The sequence below is a fragment of the Canis aureus genome, chromosome 16, assembly GCF_053574225.1.
Source record: "Canis aureus isolate CA01 chromosome 16, VMU_Caureus_v.1.0, whole genome shotgun sequence".
NCBI lineage: Eukaryota > Metazoa > Chordata > Mammalia > Carnivora > Canidae > Canis > Canis aureus.
Genome location: NC_135626.1, coordinates 11,359,683 through 11,377,500, shown reverse-complemented (window position 1 = coordinate 11,377,500; position 17,818 = coordinate 11,359,683). Strand labels below are relative to the sequence as shown.

The following is a 17,818-nucleotide window of genomic DNA, read 5'->3' as shown; positions in this document are numbered from 1 at the left end:
CAGAACCTGAGGACTGTCCTACAGCCAGAGGGCCCCCTGCAGAGGCTGCTCCTGTATCTGCAGCTCTGGGGGGAGAGGGGGTGTCCACAGAGACTCCTGCAGGGGCCCTGGAGCCAGCAGGTGTCCTGACAGGGGTGCAGGGACAGGTGCCACCTGTACAGGGAGAGCTCCTGGCTCCTGGTCCCCCTCCTCCTGCAGGAAACCAGGCCCTGCTCTGGATGGGGTAGACCCGCAGGGGGCGCCAGCTGCCACCACCCTGAATGTACCTCCTGCTCCACAAGGTCACCCTGATGTCCCCCTAGGAATGTATCTGTGACCCCCTGGGTTCCTCAGAGGTTAAGTGTCTGCCTTCGACTCAGAACGTGATCCCAGGGTCCCGGGATCAAGTCCTGCATCGGGCTCCCTATGAGAAGCCTGCTTCTCCATCTTCCTGGGTCTCTGCCTCTCTCTCTGTGTCTCTCATGAATAAATAAATAAAACCTCTAAAAAAAAAAAGAAGAAGAAAGAAGAAGAAGGAAAAGGAGAAGGAGAAGGAGAAGGAGAAGGAGAAGGAGAAGGAGAAGGAGAAGGAGAAGAAATGTTCTTCTTTATTATGGTTTCTCTTAGGGGCAGGATTTTTTGTTTTTTTTCTATTTCACTTTTTTTTTTAGAATCATACATTTTAGGCTTTAAATAAAAGTACATTTTATTTAACTTCACTATTTACTAGCATGAATAAAATTTAGAATGTCCTGCATCTACTGTGTAGTCACAGAATATCTCAGTCCCCAAAGGACACCCTGACCCAGAAGCCCTCCCTGCCCATTTTTCACCCAGCCCAGCCCCTGGAAGCCCTAAGCTGCTTTCTCTCTCTGTTCCTTTAAGTGATCTGGATGTTTCCTGAAGTGGAATCACCCAGGAGGTACCTTTGGCTGCCCACAGATTTTCAAACAGGACCCCGTATGTGTGTGTGTATTTGACCCAGAATTCCCCTATTTCGGTACTGAAATCCCTGAAGGATGAAAGAGGAGATCATAACAGAGGCCCCTTGAATAAATATGGGCACACTCTAGTGGTCGAGACCCTGATCCTTCTGGGACCCCACAGCCAGACCCCAGGCAAGAACCCAGACAGTGGGTTCCTCCTGTGGCCAACACAGAAACAGGGGAAATGCAGAAAGCTGGAAGACACCCCTCAGAGGGCAGAAGCATTGTCACAACCCAAGGCCAGAGAAAGGTTTCACAAGCCTCTGGTGCAAACACTGCTCCATGTCCATGGGGTCCACAGGGACAGAGACCAACACACGCACGTGCAAGGGGAGGGGAGGACGCAGGGAGTATGTGTCAGAGACGGGAGCTCCCGGGGAGGGACTCTGGCAAAGGAAACCCTATGGGGCAGCGCTGGTCACCTTCAGACCGGCAGGTACATGGTGCGGGGACCAGCGGGCCTGGTGAGGACGTGAGGGAACAGAGGCCCCCGCAGGTCACTGGAGAGAAGGGTGACGGCACCCGTGTCTGGGAGAACAGGGAGCAGCACCCATCCCAGCCAGCAGGTGCACACATCACCTGCCGTTCTCGGCCTCAGACTCACCCCCCGGAAACCCTGGCACGGTTTTTCAAAGGTGTATTTTTAGGAGCCTTCATCACGACGGTCGGGGAGATGGCAGGGAAGGGACAACACTGGTGCCGAGGAGGTGGGTGGCATCCCCGGTCCCAGTCCCCCTGCAGGAGGCCCTGTAGCTACTGTCACCGCACCCCTCAGGGCACGGATCCGGGAAGGCCCTCCTGAGTCCCCTCCTGCCACCCGGCCCCTGGGCACCTTCAGAGCTGTTGGAGGAGGCGGTGGAGAGGATCCAGGATGACGGCAGGTCCAGGAGAAGGAAGGTCCGTACGGGGAGGACCGCTGCTCAGGGCCTGTGCCACCATCCAGGGCCGGGGCTGTGATGTCCTGGGACCTCACCCCAAATACTAGCTCCTGGCGTATGGACCCCACTTCTGTGGTTTCCCTCCCTCCCTCCTCCCTCATTTATTCAATCCCTCATTCATTCTTCTCCCTCCTTCCCCTTCTGACTGCCTCCCTCCCTCCCCCTCCCCCCTCCCTCGCTCTCTTCCTTTCCTCACTTCCATCCTCCACCTCTGGTAGCCCACATCTCACCCGCACCACCAGCTCTGTCCCCAGGGCTGAAAGCCACCGGCTCTGTCCCCAGGGCTGAAGGCCGTAGAGGCGTCCACCCTCCCAGGCTGCAGGCTGGCAGTGGCTGGCAGGAGCGGAGGTGCCCCTGGAGCAGGAGGCAGGAGGGATTCCTCAGGCAGGGAAGGGGGGCACTCCCCCAGCAGCAGGCAGACCCAGGTGGTTGGAGGGGGCATCACTGGACAGCAGGGCCTGCAGCCGGGTTTCCACACATGCCCCCTCCCCAGGCCCAGCACAAGCATCTCCTGATGGCCTTTGCCCCCCAAACACAAAGTCTAGCCTAGGACCCCCTCCACACACCCCACTCCCAATCATTTCCACTCAGCTCAAGTGACAAGAAATGGACAGTATTTGAGGTGGTTTCGGGTGCACAGAGCCATTTGTGTGTGTGTGGCCCCCGCTGTAACGTCGCTGCCATTTTAGAGAACAGGCCTTCCAACGGCAGGATGCTGAGGCTCCAGACAGCTTTCTGGAAACCTGCCTCGGTGCTATGCAGCCCTTCCGTCCCACCAGCTCTTCTCTGAATCTGTCCAGGCCACAGAGCCACAGCCTTGGGTCCTCAGATGGCCGAGATGATGGACACACTGAGGATGACAGCAAATCCCTCCCCTCCCAGAAGGTGAGGGTACCACTGGCTGAGCCGTCAGTAACCAGGTCAGGGCTCCGAGGAGAGACCAGAGGCACACAAGTAACTGAGGAACACCTGAAGGTCAGGAAGGGACAGTGAGGGACTCAGGGGTTTTTCCTGGGGCAGCTCCGTCCCCCTAAACCCTCAGTGATGCCTCTACTGGGAGGGTGGCTGTCACTCCAGGGGCACCAGTGGCTTCACTGTCAGAGGTTGCCAGCTTGATCTGTGCACAGGAGGGGAAACCCCGGCCACATTCTGGAGAATTTCCGGAAACAGTAGCCACTCGGTGGCAGCTGACCTGGGTCAACCTTCCAGCTGCCTGAGGTGGGATCAAGCTTCAGGCCAGCATGCTGCCCAGAGATGCCCGGAGAACCAGGTCTCCACTTCCATAGTTTCCAAGTGTCTGGCTTGTTCGTATGGTTAGTATACTTTGCATTCTGGGAAATCTCTGGCTGTCTAAGGTCTTGAAAATGTTCTCATGTTCTCTGTTGGAGAACTTCTTGTAAAATCTCTTGTCTATATCTAAAGACCATCCGGAACTGAGTTCTGTTGGTGCAGCCACCTTGGGAAAAGTGTGGCACTTCCCCCAAAACACTAAACTAGAACTCCTACATGATCCCACTACCGGGTGGACATTTGCAGGACATTAAGGCAGTTTCTGGAAGTAAGATCTGCACTCTCCCACCCACTTTCCGCAAGGCGGGGTGGCCACCCTTAGCAACAGGACACCTGCTTGGGAAGTCCTGGCAATCCTCCCCCAACCCCCCTTGAGGCAGGTACCTCCGTGGACAAGGAGCCGCCCCAGGGCTGGGAGGTCTGCACAGCAGCACATTCAACAGGAGGAGGAGACAGAGGACAGCACCCAGCCGGAGAGGGGCAGGACACATGACCTCAAACACAGCACCTTGGCAAATTAAATATATGAGCGGAAAGAACTTTTGCGTCGAGCAGAAGCAGGAAGCTCGCTCCAGCATCCGGCCGTCGGCCTGTCTTCCCTGAAGCAGGTCAGAACACTCGCATGGGGAATTTCCTTTCCCGGGACAACGGGGAGGACTTATCACCAGAGTCGAGGACTGAGGGCCACCTAGGCTGTCCAAACACATCTGGTCAGACTCGCCCTTATCTTCCTAAGACAGCGTGCAGCAGCCCTACCCAAACCCTGTGTCTGTTAAGCTTCACACATTACAGCTTCTTTGTCACCTCTTTGTGTGCTTTGTCACACTTCTGTGTGCTTGTCACCTCTGCTGGTCTCCGGGTCTTGTCAGGCTCACACATACCTGTGAAAACCAAACGCTTGGCCTGGCCTGCTTCTCTCCTGTTCATCTGCCTTTGTCTACATCCAGACCCAGCTGAGGACCTTAAGAGGCTTGAGGAAAACGATTTCCTCTCTGGCAATGCTGGGCTCTGGGGAAGCGGGGCAGGCAGGAGAACCCACTCTGTCTTCCTGGCCTCGGTTCAGACCGACCTCTGCTGGGACGCAGCACATGCACAGCACGGCAAGGGGAGTCAGGGAGAGGCTGGGGGAGCCTGTGGAGCTACCTGACCCCCAGCCGGGGGATGTGGCCCCCCGTGATGAGTCCAGGCTGTGATTAGGAATATTATAATATGGGGCAGCCTCGGCGGCGCAGTGGTTTGGTGCCGCCTGCAGCCTGGGGTGTGATCCTGGTAGACCCTGGATCGAGTCCCACGTCAGGCTCCCTGCATGGAGCCTGCTTCTCCCTCTGCCTGTGTCTCTGCCTCTCTCTCTCTCTCTGTGTCTCTATGAATAAATAAATAAAAATAATCCCTTTTAAAAAAATAAAAAAGGAATATTATAATATGAACAACCCGAACATCAGACCTTCCCCCTCTGGGTGTCATAATTGCTGCTCCTTGTAGCTGCTACTATTGGCTTGGTGACTTTTCTGCACTAATTTTATCAAACCTGTATTCCTTGTTGTGTGTGGCCACTGAAGTGTCTGATCTGTTAACGTAGTGGTCAGCTGTTGATCGAGGGGATTTCCTTAAACATCTGGACCCCCCCCACATCGAGGAAAACAAGTCCTGGTTGTGGCACACTGGGAAGAGGGCTCTGGGTGTGTGAAAGGTTACAGCCTTGGCACCTGACAGGCCGTTTCCAACTCTGCCCTGGCCATCACTTCCTGCTTACAGAGTCTGATGATCATCGGAGGGGAGAGCCTAGGGCCTTCTCAGGTCTGCCCTGAGCATGTACCTAGGCAGGCATGCAAGTGTCCCAGGGGCTCAGGAATAAGGCCCTTCTTCCCTAAAGCTCCTCCTCAGCAGCCTTTCTTCCAGTTATTCTGCTCGGTTTATATTTGCCCCAACTGTCACCCACTGCTCTAGGCAGCAGAGACTCGCATATGCCTTTAAATGATCTGGACAGTGAATGCCCTCCAGTAGCCACCTCACCACTGGAAGGTTTGGTGGCAAGCAAGAAGCCACGGATGACTCCAAGGGTCTGGACTTGGCGCTTCCCTCTCCTGAGTTGGGGATGCCTGCGGGAGGAGCAGGTGGTCAGAGGGTGGGGGGAGGAGGTACCTGAGGTGCACAGGTGGGAGGGAGGTGGGGCCCGGGCCCTCAGGTGGGTGTGTCTGGCATCTGGACTGAACAGGTCTCCAAAGCTGCAGAGTTGCTGGGATCACCGAGGCCCTGGGGACATTGCCCTGGGGCTCTTAGGGCAGAGGAGGAAGGTGATGGGGCCCCAAGGGGACTAAGCAGGAGAGAGCCACTCCCTTGGGGGAAAGTGGGTCAGGTCCAGGCTCACAGGGACAAAACTGGAAGCCTTGTGCTCCATGGAACAAGCCAGGCCCTAAAGGTCTGATACTAGAGGACCCCAATCCCGAAGGATGGAGAGCAATCCAACTCATAGAAGTGGCAGGAGCTGCTGGCTGTCAGGGCTGGGGCTGGGGGCTAGAGGGTGAGTGTCTCTTGGGCAGAGGTTAAGGTTGAGATGATGAAAAAGTTGTGGCCACAGAAGGAGGCGACAGGTGCTGGACAGTGCACCTGTACTTATGGCCACTGAATTGTACACTTAAGCACACTCAACTGTGTTGGCTGAGTGTCTGCTCCCCCCACCATGCAGAAGAGGTAAGTCAGGAGACCGGGGCTGTCGCTAGTCCCTGGACGGCCCAGGGACATGATCCTGTCTCAGTTCTCGTCCTCATGCTCTGCCCCCTGTTAGGAGATGGAGCTCATAGTAGGCACTCAGTAGTACATGCTGGCTATGCAGTGCACACGCACGTCCCGGAGAGAGTGCACAAGTGCAAACCAACTGTGGCCACTGAGGAATCCCAACGGGGCCATGTCCAGACTGAGTGGGTGCCCACATTTCCCAAACACCGGCGCAGAACTATCCATTTAAAACAAAGGCAGGAGCTGGAAATACTGCAGAGGGCTCCACGCTCCTCCAGGCCATGCTAGCAGCCCACCAAGGCCTCTGGTGGGTTTGGGGTCTGAGAGGTGGCTCCAAGCACCCCTGACCCTGAAACCCCGTGGCTGGGGCCTGGCACAGGTACTGGGAGGGAAGACCTGGCTGCCCCTTGCCCCACCAGGCTGGGTCTGCTTAGAACCAGGGAGAAAACCTTTTCCCTCAATTGCTCTTTTTAAAATTGGTTGCTCGGCATTGATACAGGAAAACCACCAAGAGGAAACTGGAGCCGATCCCGGCTGCAGATGGCGCAGCTGATGAACATGGACTGACCACAGAGAGGGACCTGTGCCAGGCGGCCTCAGTGTGTGGGGATGGCCGGGGGCCTGGACTTGCCCCTCAGGAGCCCCGGATGTCCAGGTGACCCTTGGGCACAGCCACGAATCTCAGCTTCTTCATGACGGGGGGCCAGCCCAGCTTCTGTCGGTCCCACAGGTACTCTGGGGACAGCACCTTGGTGGGCTTGTGGTCCAGCAGGTACCTGTTCAGGTGGCTCTCATCGTGCCACACGGCCTCGAGCCCGTTGGCCTGGTCCACCACCATCGCCTGGTGACAAGCTGTGGTCAGCTGGAGAACCTCGACCACCGACCCCCCGAAAAAGCCCCCTGCATAGTAAAAGTCACCCTCGTCTCTCGGAATGTAGGCCTGGGACTGCGGCCGGCGCTCGTAGGTGAAGGCCTCGCGGGCCGCCCCGTAGAAACCGGGGTGCAGGGTGCCGAAGCGGGGGGACAGGATCTCCACGCCCACGTGATCGCAGAACTTCATGTCCACATCCATGCACACCAGGTAGTCCACCTCACGGAGGAAGCGCTGCTGTGAGAAGTTGCTGATCATCTCCATGCGGTGCATGGACACCTCCTGCCAGCTCAGGGCGCCGGGAACCTTGAGGACCTCCACCCTGCGGCCCTCCCTGAGGGGCACGTGGGGCACATCGGCCGGCCGGTCGGTGAAGACGTAGTAGGTGACCCTGTGTCCCACCATGAAGTACTTCTCTGCCGTCTGCAGGAACAGCTCCAGGAAGACCATGTATCTGCAGGGCGGGAGGACGGTCACTGCCAGGGGCCAGGAGCCATGGACGTGGGGACCTTCTTCAACCCTGGGCTGCTTTAAAGCAACAGCTCCTCTCCTGGCCTGTCCTGAGCGATCTGCCGCCAGGGCCTCCCTGATTCTACTCCCAGAGATGGGGTCATCGGCACCTCACAAAGGGGAGCCTGAGGCTTAGGAGGCTGGACACACCACCGCCCCACACTCAGCCTCCTGGAGCCAGGAACACCTCCAACCCTGGTGCTCAGCTCCCGGGCAGACCCTGAAGGTGCCCTCCCTGGCCAACCACCCTGCCCATCCTGTCCCCACCTGCCATGAGCTCCTTGGGGCACAGCCTTCCTTTCTATGCCCCACGGATGGGGTGGGACAGCAGGGCCACCTGTCCCACGCTGCTCTGAGTGGGCTTTCTCCAGCCCACAAACTATCTCCACCCCTGAGGTCCTCCCTGGAAGCCTACTGGGCATCTTGTTGACAAGGCCCCCAGTAAACCACTGGTGTGCCTTGGAGCAGTCACCCTTGGACTCTCCCAGATCGGGGACTCAGATCCAGCACACGGGTAGGGAAGGCAAAGAGGACCCTTGGAATAAGAGGGGGCTTGCTTGGGCCTCAGCCTTGGATCCCAGGGTGTAAGCATCTGGGTCCAGCCCCAAGAGGTTGGAAGCCTTATCCAACAGCCTCCCACAGGTGGGCCCCCTTAGAGGGGGCAATCTGCTCCCCACCGTAGGGACACCAGCTCCCCCATCCTCAGGCAAGGGCGCTGAGCCTTCCTGAGGCTCAGAGACACCAAGCCACCTGCCTACAGCCACCCAGCATGTTCACCGATCCCCTGACCCTGATGTCCCAGGGCCTCGCTGGTCGGCTCCCTCTCGGGCTCTGGGTCTGGCACTGAGCGCTGGGCCTGGCCTGGCTGTCCCCCTCAGGATCCTCATCTTACAAATGACACACAGGAGGAGCCAGCTCTACAGGCGATGCCTTTGTCGCAATCCAGGAGGCACGCGTGTTTCCCCCCTTCCACTTCTCAGGGTGGGCGAGGGCTTCCCGGTGGTCAGGATGTAGGGGTGCTCTGCCCCTGGGCTTAGCAGGGGAGCGGCCTGGGGTCAGTGCTGTGTCTGCCCTGAGGGGGGCAGTGGGCTGGAGGTGCTGTCCTCAGTGATGGGCAGCCTCCTGAGAGGGAGCCAGATGGTGTCCACTCACTGGGGGCCCGAGAGCCCAGGACAACTGCTGAATGCAGGCACTTTAGCATTAATCCCTGGGATGGGCTGGGGGGCAGGGGTCCACATGCCTCATGTGAAACATACACATGCCTCATGTCCCCTCACAAAGGGGACATGTGAGATGTCTCATGTCTCACGTAAGATGGTAACCTTACTTTCTGATAGCAAACACCGTGAGTCCGATGGTGGCATTCCAGAGCCGGAACTGCTCGTTCAGGACATCAGTGTTGAAGGTCCCTTCCCAGACAACGGGCGCCAGCCACGGGGTCAGGACCAACACATCGCTCCTGCTGCACCGCAGAGATCCACACGGCAACATGTGAGCCGGTGGGGAGGGAGGTGACACGGCCAGGGCCCCGGGGCTTACCACCCTAGCTGGGCCCTCCCTGGCCCCAACTCCATCCCTCCAGGGACTCCCAGGCCTGACCCTCCTTCCAGAAGGACTTCACACTTCCAAGGAGCCCCTGAGATGCAGATCCACACTCAACCTTGTGCATGTCACGTGCAGCTCTTACCACACATCGGAGCCCCCTGGGCCTCAGGGTGGAACTGGGATTCACCAGCAAGGAGAGGGGGCCTCCCCGGGGAGGGAACGAGGAAGCACCCCTCACAAGTTCCCCAGTGGGCAAGACACACAGTAGGAAATGCAGGCTACAGAGGAGAAAGGATGGAGAAGAGTGTGTGGGCTCCATGCTCAGATCTCAGAAGGACAGGGAGGAACAGAACCAGGCCAAGCAAGCACCAGCTGAGCTCTCAGTGAAACTGCCCTTCCCTGTCTACCTCAAATTTCACTAAGTTTGGGGATGCAGGGAGGGAGGGGCAGGGGAAGTGGGGATAGGAAGGGAGGGGAGTGTGGGGGGGGGAGGAGGGGAGGACAGGGGAGCAGAGGGAGAAGGAAAGAGGAAGGGGAAGGAGGAGGAAGGGAGGGAAGGGAGAGGGAGGGAGGGAGGCAGTAGTGGAGAGGGAGGGGGATGGGCAGAAGGAGGGAGTAGAGGGGGGAGGGAGGGGAGGGGCTGGAAGGGGAAATTTCAATAGATTTACTTACCAGGGTGTTAGCACCTTGGGCTGTCCATAAACCATCCTGAAAAAAACACCCTGCGATGTGAGTTTGCAAGAAGCTGGCAGGCTGTGCCCAGTCCCTGGGGCTGGGGAGTCGCTGCAGGTGACAGAGCTTCTGGGTCCTTCCAGGAGGACCCACCCCACCAGCTGCACTGGGGCTGCTGCATGATCTTCTCCAACACAGTCCCAGGGCCTGGAGGGGGGCTGAGCCTCTGTGACTCAGCTTCCCCTCAGGTGAGTGGCCTCCCTCATGATTTAAAGGACAGCCCTCAGGGGCGGTGCTCTAATTCACAGTGGTGGAAAGGGCTGGAAGTGGCCACTGTCCCCGGCATTTCACCCAAGGAAAGGGCCTGGTCAGGGGCACCGCAGTCAGACCCACAAGGTCCCCCGGGGCCTGCCCCTGCCTGGCTGCTCCCAGGCAGGGTGATGCCACAGCTCTGAAGCTCCTGGAACCCAGGCTTCTGTCTGCAAATGCAGAGGGAGGTGGGCCTCACTGGGTGTCTCAGGCCCCACCCCATAGTGCCCTGCGCTCCGGGAAACATGCGCCCTACGACCCTGTCCCAGCAGAAGGATCCTGAAGCCCCAGGAGCAAAGAGCCAGCGGGCATCGGCCAGGGTGCATGCTGCCTGTGCCTGCCTCCTGGGTGGCATCCCAGGGTAGGGCATCTGCCTGGAAAAAGCAGGAGACAGCAGCAGCGACCCCTGATGAGCCTGCAGACAGAAGCCAGGTGCAATAGGACAAAGCCTAGGATTCCACTTGCACAGGGAGCCGGAGGCAGCAGTGGAAGACGGGCACCAGCGCTGGGAGGGGTGGGGGTTAGTGTTTCCCAGCCACAGGGTCCCCTTTGGGAAGTGGAGACAGAGACGGACCTGGGGATGGGTGCACCACACAGTGAAGGCCCCCTGCCCTGAGTTGTACACCTAACGATGCTGAAGATGGTAACCTTTAGGGCGCAGGTATTTGGCACGATTAAGAATTGGAGGAAAAGAAAACTCGGGCACCACCAGCCAGGTTGCCTGACCTTCCAGATCTCGACTCCTTTAAAGACCCGTTTCCCAGGAACCCCCTGAGTCCAGAGGAGCCAGGCCAGTTGGCGACCCTCACTGAGAACCACATGCTGGGCAGTGGGTCCAAACAGAAGCACCAGGTCCACCCAGATCTTTCTGAGGCTGCAGGAGGAGGGGCAAGTTCGCCCTGGGGCTCAGGAAGAAAGGCTGTCCCTGTATGAGGCCCAGGAGGAAAGGGAGCCATCCAGGCAGCTCCCCTGTGCCCTGGGCTGGCGGGCAGAGATAAGAGGCAGAGGTACTGGGAAGACATCCTACCTGGAAGGTTCCACGGCCTGCAGGCCATCCAGTTCCCCCCTCTTGCTGTGAATGAGAACACACAAGAGGGCTTTACCAGGAGGGTTCAGGGCACAAGGTCAGGGATCCTGCCTCGGGTCCTGGAGAAGGGACAGTGGTGGCCTGGAGAGTGAAGACGGAGTCTGTCTGAGACTTGCTACAATAGCCGTCACTGTGGACAATGGGCCTGGAGCTGGCCCGTGTCCCTGCACGTCCCCAAAGGGGACTTCAGACACAGTGGTGGCAAGTTTGCCCTCCGCTCAGCCACAGCCCCTGTGCTCTCCACATGCTCCGGAGCTGACACCAAGCAGCTGGTGGTTTCAAACCGTGTCTGTATCCTGAGGCCACTGCCCTTGGGAAGGGGTCCGTCCCCAGCTCTGCACACAGCGGGCCTTGGTCTCGGGGTTCTAACTAATCTAGTGCCACCAGCTGGTGCCATGGGTCTTCTGAAACCATGCCGTCCGGGGCTACACACCTCTGTCTGTCCTGGAGACACTGATCCTGAGCCTCTGAACTCGCTGAGAAGGGGGGCCGAGGGGATGCCCAAGTAGTGTCTCAGGCCAGAGCCAGCAGCGACCCCACAAATGGGAGGAGGCCGTCAACGGCTCGGCCCAGCCTCCATATGTCTACACTCTCAGGACAGACCGGGGCCTGAATGCCCAGCTGGGGCCAGTCAACCCCAGGATCCGGTGAGATGTGGGGTAAGTGACTGTGATGATTCATACTGCAAACCAGGGGGTGTTTCTCAGCAGCAGGTGCCTGATCCAAGGGGAACAAGCCAGACATGAAGCAAGAGGAGAGAAGAGGAGTCCTGGCAGAGGGCACAGCACGGGCAGAGGCTTGCAATCAGGCCTATGGGGCACGTGCAGGATGAGCACAGACCCCTGTGCTCACAGACCTCAGAACACAGAGAAAGGGGCCGTGGGAGGAGAGGTGAGGCTGGAGAGGACAGGCAGGCAGAAAGCAGACCACAGAGGGGCTTGTTGATTATGTTCTGGAAAGATCACTCTGGCTATCAGAGGAGAATGGGTTCTGTGGAGTGGGGATGGGAGACAGCATGGAAGCTGCTGGAAAGATGAGAGGCCCTCACAGAGAGTGGGGCTGGGAGTGCAGAGAGAAGCACGTGAACAGAAAAGTACCTAGAGGCAGGACTGGCAGGCTTGTTGTGAGCAGGGTAGGGGTGAGGGGGAAGAGGCAGGTATGATCCCCAGGCTTCCACCTTGGGCTGGGGGAGTTGAGGCCATTCACTAAATCAGGGACTTGAGAGCAGGAGTGGCAGGAGCAGGGGGTCACTGGTGGGACACACAGGTGACTCCAGAGGCAGGAGATGGGAGGTCAGAAGAGAGGTTGAGGCTGAAGCTGGACAGGTGGGGGTCAGTCCTGCCCACATAGGGGTCAGTGCTGCCCAGATGACCTGACAAGGCCATGGAAGTGGCCTGGCTGCTCTGGGCAGAGCAGAGGGGAACGGGGGTGAGGCCCAGGTCACCGATGCATCAGCCCAGGTGCAGAGTGAGCCCGTGAAGCAGCCATGTCTGCCACCCAGCACACAGCCCATCCCCAAGGCTGTCAGGCACTGGGACCCTGCCTTCATCCGACTTACCCTACCCCTGCTTGCCTGCTCCCTAGCATCGAGCTTCCCAGGATCCGGAAACCAGTGCTGTGGAAAGAGCCACCAAAGTCACTGTTGAGGAGGGTCACCTGGGCTGGCTGTCCATCCATCCCTGGGAAAACAGGAGCTGGAGCCCATATGGGGAGCTCAGAGCTCCCTGGCACTGCTGCAGGGGCTTGGGCGGGGCCAGGAACAATTTTCCCCAAAGCACGGGTGACACATCACAACCTGTGAGGTGGCAGGAGGGCCGTCATTGTGGACACTGCTCGCATCTGAGCTCCTTCCTACGGCAGCCAGAGTGGGTCCCTGTGTGTGGACAGCACAGCCCTGAGGCTGCCCCAGGGAGCAAATCCTGGCCGTGTCCCCAACCCCCAGGAGGGCAGCCATGGGCCTTTGCTCCTACTTCTAGAATCTTCTCTATCTGGAAGCTAATAGCACAGCTCCCCTGCTGGCCATCCCTACTCCCCAGCCACGTGACTCCCAGTTGGGGCAGGGGGGAGACAGCTCACTGGCAAGGCAGGGTTCAGTGGGAGGGTGTGTGTGGAGGGGCAGCGTATCATGCCTGTCGTTATGGCGATGGTGCTGGGGTGGGGGCTGCTGCTGGTGCTGTCTGGAAGGTCTGGATGGGGTGCATGTTTCTTACCCAGAAAGGACCAAGAAGAGCGTTACTAGGAGGAAGGTCACCGTGTGAAGTGAGCAGCATTTTGTTTTCCCTGGAAAACAGCAGTGGGACCCCGATCACTCCCTCCTGCTCCTCCCATCCTGCCCACATCCCTCAAGTGTGATTCAGATCAGCTCCCCTGGTGGCTGCCTCCCCTCTGCAGGTGGTTTGATCATTCCACTAACTTCTGGAAGACTGCATCGGAGACTGGCTTCTCTCTCATTCACAGAGAGGGAAGTGGGTGGTTCCTCCCAGCACATCACCCAGGGGTCCCCTTGGATCCCAGAGCTATGCAGGCCTCTCTAGGTAGGGCCTCTTTCCACCAAGCACCTCCTTTCCTCGGAGTCTGAAATGAGCACGAGATGAATGCTGAAGATAGGACAAACACAAACCTGCACATACCTAACAACCTAGCCCCAAAACACACGAGGCAAACACAGACACGATGGGAGGGAGAAATGCTCCATTCGACAATTGTAGTTGGAGATTTCAAAATCCTGCTCCACCACCAACAGTGGATGGATATTTAGACAAGCCCAGGTACAGAAGGCTTGGGCCACACAGCAAACCAATGAGACCTGACAGCGCCGAACAACACCCGGCCCCCAACAGCAAAATGCACACTATCCTCAGGGGAACACGAAACATTCTGCAAGATGCACCCAGAGCTGGGTCACAAAACAAGCTGGGATACCTTTAAGAGGATTGTTCTCACACAAGCATGCACTCTGACCACAGCAGGCCGGCCAGAGATTAGAAGGGCAATGACAAAGGCACCTTGGGAATCCCACAAACATGCACAAATGAAACAGACTGCCCCTAAATAACCCACGGGGCAAGGAGGAAAAGCGAAAGACATTCTGAAGCTGAAGGAAAAGGAAAGCACAGTGTGCCCACATTCATGGGATGGAGCCAAAGCCACTTTTCGAGGGAAATGGATAGCTGTAAATGCCTAGCATAGAGAAGAAAAGTCCCAGCTCCATGCTTAGGTTTTGACCCTAAGGAACTACAAGAAACAGAAAGGGGAGAAAACAATGATACTGAACCCTAGTTCTTTGCAAAGAGCAAAGACAAAGTTGTAGCTGACTGGCAAAATTTGGGGGATGGGGACAGAGCGGGTTGGGGGACACACAAATGACTATAAAATTAGGAAGGGAAGAGGAGGCACCGACACCAGGATATTACTGAGAATATAAGCGTTTTAAGGGAACACTATTAACTACTGCTTGCTGACAACTGAGACAGCTTGGATAAGATAAGATGCACACATCCTTGAAAGACACAAACTAGAAAACTTTAATTTTTCAAAAAGATTTTATTTATCTGAGAGAGAGAGAGAGAAAGAGAGAAAGAACAGGAACAGGCAGAGCAACAGAGGCAGAGGGAGAAGCAGACTCCCCACTGAGTAGGGAGCCCAGTGAGGGGCTCGATCCCAGGATCCCAAGATCATGACCTGACCCAAAGGCAGACACTTCACCACCAGAGCCCCCCATGCATCCCTGGACTACATCTTTGTGACATTCGGTCAAGCAGAGATTTCTTACCTATGACAACAAAAGTACAAACAATTAAGAAAAAAACTACGTGGAGTTCATCACAATTAAAACTTGTGCATTCAAAACACCATGAAGAAAGTGAAAAGACAAGCCATAGGGGAGAAAAAATATTTGCAAATCATATATCTGATAAAGACCAGGTATCCCCGATTAAAGAACTCTTAATACTCAACAAAGGAGACAAATACTCCAATTTCTTAAAAGGCAAACATTTTTTTTACTAACCTTTCACCAAAGGCACCCAAATGACTAATAAGCACACGGAAAGGTGTTCAATGTCATTAGCCATCAGCTGAAGCAAATCAGAACCTTGGGGAGACACCATGATCTCTCCCCAGGTTTGGCTGGAACAAGTGCTGGTGAGGATGCGGAGAACGGGGAGCCCTCTACACTGCAGGCAGGGGCGTCAGGTGGCAAAACCACTTTGGAAGACAATTGGGCAGTTTCTGAAAATGTGAAACACATGTTTACCTTATGAACCAGCCAGGCCACCGCTAGGTGTCCCCCAGAGAGCCATGAACACCTACGCCCCCACAAAGACTTGTAGGCAATATTCAGTGCAGTGTGGTTCCCAGAACTACAGAGTGGAACCAACCACAATGTCCATCCACTGAAGAGTGGGGAAACACACCACGGAGCGGCCCCCAGCGGAAGGCCCCAGCAGGAAATCAGATAAAACACTGACCAACAGGCTCCAGCGTGGATGACCCTTGAAAACATTTACTTAAAGGGAAAGGAGCTCCATGCAAGAGATCTTATAAGACTCCGACTCTATGGAAGTCCAGAAAAGGGAAAGCTACAGAGAGATGGTGGTTGCCTGGGGTGGACAGGAACAGAGAGGGGTGGCAGGTGGGCCCCAGGGGATTCTGGGGCAAGTGCCAAAGTCTCTGACACACCTCTGCAAGCTGATGAAAGACCTTTGAGGGGCACACTTAGAAAAGGTGACTGTCGCGGTCTGTAGGTGGTACTGAACTAAGCTGCTGAAGACGTGGTGGCCCGGGGCGCAGACACAGTCTGTCCTGGAGTTAGAGTCCCCGGTGCTGCGGGCCACTCCCCGCCCCTGCCCCCGGGCCACAGCCCCTGGGAGCACCCCCTCCCGCCGCGCCTACCTTCCGGCTGCCCCCCCCACCCAGTGCAGGGAGAGGCCGCAGCGGGGCAGGGGGGCGCGCGCCAACCCCGAGGCCGCGGGCGTGTCCTCTAGGTCCCCGCCCTCCGCGGGACCAGACCACCGACCCCGGGGGCGCCGGCCGGCCTGCTGGGTCCCAGCCCGGGGCTGGCGGCGCCCTGCGGGCCCTATAGGGCTCCCCTGTGGCCCCTCCCGCCAGGGCCCGGGACCGCCACGCACCCGCCTGCGCCCGCCGCATCCGGGCCATGGCCCCGCGTCCCACCGCGGCCTGCCCTGCGCGTCCCCTGGGCGCTGCCGACGCGCCACCCCCTCCGCGACCTTCCCGCGCGGCCGCCCGGCTTCCCGGGGGCGGGCTGGGCTGCTCCTCCCCTCGAGCCCCGACCGCGCCAGGGGAGCGAGGAGCGGGGCCCTGGGGGGCGATCTCGGGTCGGGCCCCCGAGGACCCTGGCCGGGTGGGCGCCAGCTGACCCAGACCTACACCAGCCGGGCGCCCCGCCCCCCGCCCCGCCCCCGAGCACCGGCCCAGGACCCCTCTGGGCCCTCTAACCTTCTGGACAGAAGGGGCCTGGGCAGACCTGACCCCTGCCCCGCGGAGCGCGCCCCCCCACCCCCCCCCCCCGGCCACCCCGCCCAACTTCCGGTTTCCATGCCCCCCAGGACCACCCCGACCCCGGGGCCCCTTAGCGTCCACGGATGCTGGCTGAGCGCCCCTCAGTGCCGCCCAAGCTGCGCCCCAGGAAGGCTCACCAGGACCCCGTGTCCCCATCACGGGGGCTGGAAGGGCCATCCTGAGGGTGGGCGGGTCACCACGATAGGACACTGGTCTCCAGCTAGTCCGAGCCGGGTGCTGTTCTAGAGGCTTCTTTCTAGTGTCCTCCCCTCACCCCAAACATGTCCTGGTGCCCTCCTGAGCCTCCTTTTACAGGAGAGGAGCCGAGGCCCAGGGAGGGAAGCGGGCCTGAGGGTGGACTCCCAGGCCCTGCTGCTCCGCTCAGTCCTGGATCGCATGGCCCCACGCCCCTGGCCCCTATCAGGTAGCCAGATCCTTTCCTGTCAGTTTCCCCTTTGCTTTGCCGTCAGGGAGCAGCGCCGCCAGAAACCCAGTGGCCTGGGCTCTATGCTCGGGTTTCTCACCATTAGGTGCCTCCATCAGCCCCTCACCCCTTCTCTGCCTCCAGGCAGATGGGGACATCGCCCCTGGCCAGGCCCACCCTGGAGGGGCGGCACATCGCTGAAGCTCCAGTACTGCAGAGAGCCCTGCACACGGCCTTGGGTGACCTCTGCTGTGCCCTCAGCCCCTCTGGCTACAGAGCAAGGAGGGAAAATACAACCCAGTGGGCTCAAGCAGTGGCTCCCTGGGGAGATTGAGACACCAGGACACCTCAGACACAGTGGGACAGGGTCACTGGTCACCTGGAAGATATGGCGGCAAGCAGAAGCTGTGGACAGGGTGGCCCGAGGCTGATGACAGCCTTGCACACACCAGCCCAGGCTGCAGAGACAGCTGACAAGCTAGACACAGCAAAGGGAATACAAGTCCATTCCAGAGCAGTGTCTCGGACATGCATGGAAGACAAGTTCACCACAACCAGGGGTTGGGTGAAGCACTGAAATACCTGAACCATGCCAAAGGGTGATCCCAGACCTGGAAACAAAGACCCCAAGTCCCTTTGCACAGCGAATACATGAGGAGAAAAAGCAGGAAACAGAAGAGATGTAGGCCGTGATTAAATTAGCGATGTAGGGGCCAAGAGACAGTCACCATGAGTGCAGGAGAAGAGGCTAAGGGTCACGGCAGAACGATTAGGATGACAAACCAGAGAGCTCAATAGTTACTGCTAAACAGAAAACAGGATATGGGCTGGCAAGAATTAGCCCAAAACACACTGAGGATCATGGCATGAAGAGAGTAAGTTCCCCTGGTGAAAGATAAAGATGCACAGACTGTGTGACGTGCTTTTTAGAAGAGAAATGACTACATGACA

General features: G+C 58.1%; 2 protein-coding genes across 2 annotated transcripts in view; one reads left to right on the top strand and one right to left on the bottom strand.

Moving 5' to 3' along the window:
• RPL7A (ribosomal protein L7a) overlaps positions 1-17,818 on the top strand; it is a 199,057-nt gene that overhangs the window by 154,977 nt on the left and 26,262 nt on the right. The gene's annotated exons all lie outside the window — the stretch shown is intronic.
• On the bottom strand, positions 6,391-16,302 carry LOC144285765 (histo-blood group ABO system transferase-like). Its single transcript, XM_077851315.1, has 7 exons — positions 16,053-16,302; positions 13,134-13,203; positions 12,482-12,538; positions 10,864-10,908; positions 9,528-9,563; positions 8,638-8,772; positions 6,391-7,254 (listed from the first exon to the last, which is right to left on the bottom strand). Exons 1-7 carry the CDS (start codon positions 16,078-16,080, stop codon positions 6,564-6,566), a joined length of 1,062 nt encoding a protein of 353 aa, XP_077707441.1. The 5' UTR covers positions 16,081-16,302; the 3' UTR covers positions 6,391-6,563.